This window comes from Dipteris shenzhenensis, chromosome 12, assembly GCF_047967505.1.
Source record: "Dipteris shenzhenensis isolate YYH24624 ecotype China chromosome 12, Dip_SZ_1.0, whole genome shotgun sequence".
Taxonomy (NCBI): domain Eukaryota; kingdom Viridiplantae; phylum Streptophyta; class Polypodiopsida; order Gleicheniales; family Dipteridaceae; genus Dipteris; species Dipteris shenzhenensis.
This window is the reverse complement of record NC_141607.1, coordinates 47780737-47784315: the sequence shown is the minus strand read 5'-3', so window position 1 is coordinate 47784315 and position 3579 is coordinate 47780737. Positions and strand designations below refer to the sequence as shown.

The following is a 3579-nucleotide window of genomic DNA, read 5'->3' as shown; positions in this document are numbered from 1 at the left end:
TTTTTTGCGCTAAAGCTGTCCGTCTCAGCATAAATTAGTCAAGCTCTATTGCATCTGGGTCGATCTAAGGCCGTTGCTGTACGAAGTGTAGACGTGTACGCAATATTATGAGTGCATTCAGCGGCTTGATGATCTTGCAATCCTTCTCGGCTCGGATTTCTGGGTTTTAATTGCGCCGGCCAGATGACATTTTGGAATACCACGATTATCATGTTGATCCATTGTCCTCCTAGCTTCTTGTTTCTCATCAGCTGCATGCAACGAAAATGAAGCTGCTGGCCATAGCCGGTTCGCTTTCATCCTCTCGGTCAATATACCACTCCCACAAGTCTCTAGATATTTTACAAACGTGGAAAGTGGGATTCCAAATTATAATAAGCTTCTCGTTCACATTGGCATTGGCCATGAGACTATGTGCAATTCACAAAAAGCAGCGACCGAATTCTAAACTGCCATTCTCGCTCGCCCTTTTCCAATTCATGCTCCTTGAGCTGCGCAATCAACATCCGTTGTTTAAAATGAAATGAAAAGCATAAGATCCTCTTGAATTGTGTAAGATATAATATTATTTGCCATTTCTGAAGCGGAATTGCCTTGCAATTCTCGTGTGGTCTTTCGTATAAGGAGATTGCGTGGATGCGTGGCGATGGAATTTTTATTGCTGTCCTGATTGCGTGTGTGTTGGGAATGCGATTTTTAGCGCACGATTGCGCCGCTTATAATTCGGTGATCAGTGCCAACACCGAAGAAATTAAACGAAACGATAAGCACAACATTTGCTACACAATCTTAATCCTTTTAGTGCCCCTCCGCTCCTTGAAAATATAACGTCCTCAATGTCGTGCTTCTGATCACCCTTTCTCATAATCGACTGATGCGTTAAAGCAAGGTTTATTCTATCTCGTCGTTTATTGTATCTTTACGCAACAGAGTTGCAATACAAATACTGCTGTAAAAGATGCAGCTCACAATATCAACAACAAAACAAAAAAACTACCTCAAAATACTAGCTGAGCAGAAACATCACGGCTCATACGCTTATCGTTGCTCTAATTGCCTATACCATAGCATGATGGGGCCTGCGCACGATGCTGTCGTAGCTCTCTGCATTTCTGCACCCAAGACAACTCGCCAGCATATTGTGCCTGGTGCCAACGATCGAACAGGAACTGGCCCTCGCATGCTGGCGCATCGATTGAGGCTGTCTTGGTCTTGCACTGCTAGCTGGCTCCTTCGTTGGCGGTTTAATCTCCTCCATCGACAGCAATTGAACCGGATGCACAGATCCAAAAGACCCAAACGTCCCACATGACAGTCTTGCTGGTGATGGCGGTGCTGCTGCTGCTTTTACAGTCTCAGCGAGGGCTGGCAGTGGCAGGCCGTAGTTCATGCCGTTCTTGCTCAATCTGGGAGCTGACAGGAACCTTTCCGACTTTGCTCTGGGGCTTGTAGCGAACCACTCCGACCTCGAGAGACCTTGCTGTCCGACCAATTTGCCAAGGTCCTGTTGTTCTGCAAATGCCTGTTGCGGCGCGCGTTGCTGCCTGAGGCTGAATCCCGCAGAGTCGTCCATCCCGAAAGAGTGGGATCGGAAGACGTATCGACTGTTGCATGAGTTCCTCGGGGACTGTTCATCTTCGTTTTCAAAAAGCCACTGTATAAGAGGAGTCCGCGAATGCTTCCGTCCAGGCGACTCAGAGACGCCTTCGTTCTTGGTACATTCTTGAATCGCCATGAGGAAGGGATCGTCCTCTACTTTCAGCTTCCTGGTATGTCGGGCCAGTCCAGACTTCTTCTGTTCGTTGCAGTTCCCCGGGCAAGGACTGCCGTTAGCTTTCTTGAGCTCAGCATTAGGCGGTTTTTGCAAGCGAGGAGGAGTGGGAAGAGGGAAAATCTGGACGTCGTCCATGAAAAGCTGCAAGAGTTGGGAGGGCTTGGGGGAATTGGGTGCATTATTTTGTTTGGAGACACCCGGTTTCTCCTCCCAGAGAAAAGGAACAAAAGCAGCGACAGGATCTGTGGGAGGAGAAGGGGTAGAGGGGAGGGAGGAGTTGGCAGAGGAGAAGGAGGAGGAGGAGGAACGAGGGCTAATTATGGAGGCCATGGGTACTGAAGGAGCGAGAGAAGCCGGAAAGTTGTACAGGGTGATAAGGGAAGGCTTATTCCTGGAAGCTCTTCTTGCTCTGAGCCTCACTTCTTCACATACGGAAAGCTTTCTCACACGCACATACACACACACACACATACAGTTCAGATAAATGGTGGTTGTAGATTCACGGAAGGACAAGTTCGAAAGGCGACCTCCTCAGATCCCCAGAAGAGAGTAAAGTTGTTCTGCACAAGTGAGATAGGTGGTGGTAGATGAGAGAGAGCTTGCAGAGAGAGAGAGAGAGAACTCAGAGAAGATGAATGAGTGTTGAAAGCACGGTTGCAGCGTATATTATATGTGTATAGAAATAGGTTGATTGAGTGTGATAATGAGCTATCCTCTTTCTTTCATTTCTTGGATACATTTACTTTAACTCTTAAGAGCACATAGGTCACTACATGAGCTGCTGCCCACGGTATCCATACCTATTGCTCTGTTAAACGTAGGAATGGGAGTGTGCCCCTCTTAGAGCGCTTGTCACTCGAGGTTCTTACTTCGCTGAATTGCTTTGAGGTATCCCATTCACACGCGAAGGTAGCTCCACCTTGAGTTGCACGCGATAGATTGTTCTCATTGGCACATTCGAGGTGCATTCAATAGAGTAACTAAGCTGCACAATTTGTAGAAGCCATGCCATTGATTGAAGTAGCATTTAATATTGCAAAGAGAAGGAGCTTCTCCAAGCACACCCCTCCTTACCTGCATTCAATAGAGTAACTGAGCGTGTGTGGGTGGGTGGGTGTAATAGTGTGCGCATGTATCGGTGTGTGCATGTGTATGTGTGCACCAACAAGTGCGTGTGTGTGCATGCGCATGCGCGCAAGTGTGTGTGGGTGTGTGGGTGTGGGTGTGTGTTCACATGTGTGTGTACATGCGCATGCGTGTGTCAATGTGTTCATGCATGCATGCATGTGTGTGTGTGTGTGTGTAAGTGTGTATGTGTGTGTACAAGCAGGCGTGTACGTGTGCACATGCACGCGTGCGTGCATATGTGTGTCTGTGTGTCTGTGTCTATGTGTCTGTGTGTCTGTGTGTGTGTGTGTGTATGTGCACATGCACACATATGTGCAAGCATGCAACTTGCACATAAATATCTCTTTTTCTTCTATTATGTGTGTAGGTGTAGATGCACCCACACACATGTGTGTGCATGCATGCAATTGCACACATATGGACACCTATATTTTTGCCTGGAGTGATGTGCACTCAAATGGTGCATGCAAGAAAGCTTGCATCTTCTTCACATAACCTATCTCATGCTGATGCTTAAGTCACTATTAGGAACTCAATTTGCCATTATAAAAATTCCCTAGCCAAGAATGCAATGAGAAAGGAAACTCTAGTGGCATCTCATGCAAGATAGTCTCTCCTCTTGAGCAAAAGAACAAATACTTCTTCAAAATACTAAATGCATTTTTTCATGTGCACAT

The 3579-nt window shown here is 46.7% G+C and overlaps 1 protein-coding gene across 1 annotated transcript; it reads right to left on the bottom strand.

The window, feature by feature from the left end:
• Positions 1-875: 875 nt before the first annotated feature.
• On the bottom strand, positions 876-2410 carry LOC147896318 (uncharacterized). Its single transcript, XM_087382962.1, has one exon. The coding sequence runs from the start codon at positions 2243-2245 to the stop codon at positions 1058-1060; it is 1188 nt and encodes a 395-aa protein (XP_087239088.1). The 5' UTR covers positions 2246-2410; the 3' UTR covers positions 876-1057.
• Between the last annotated feature and the right edge of the window lie 1169 nt (positions 2411-3579).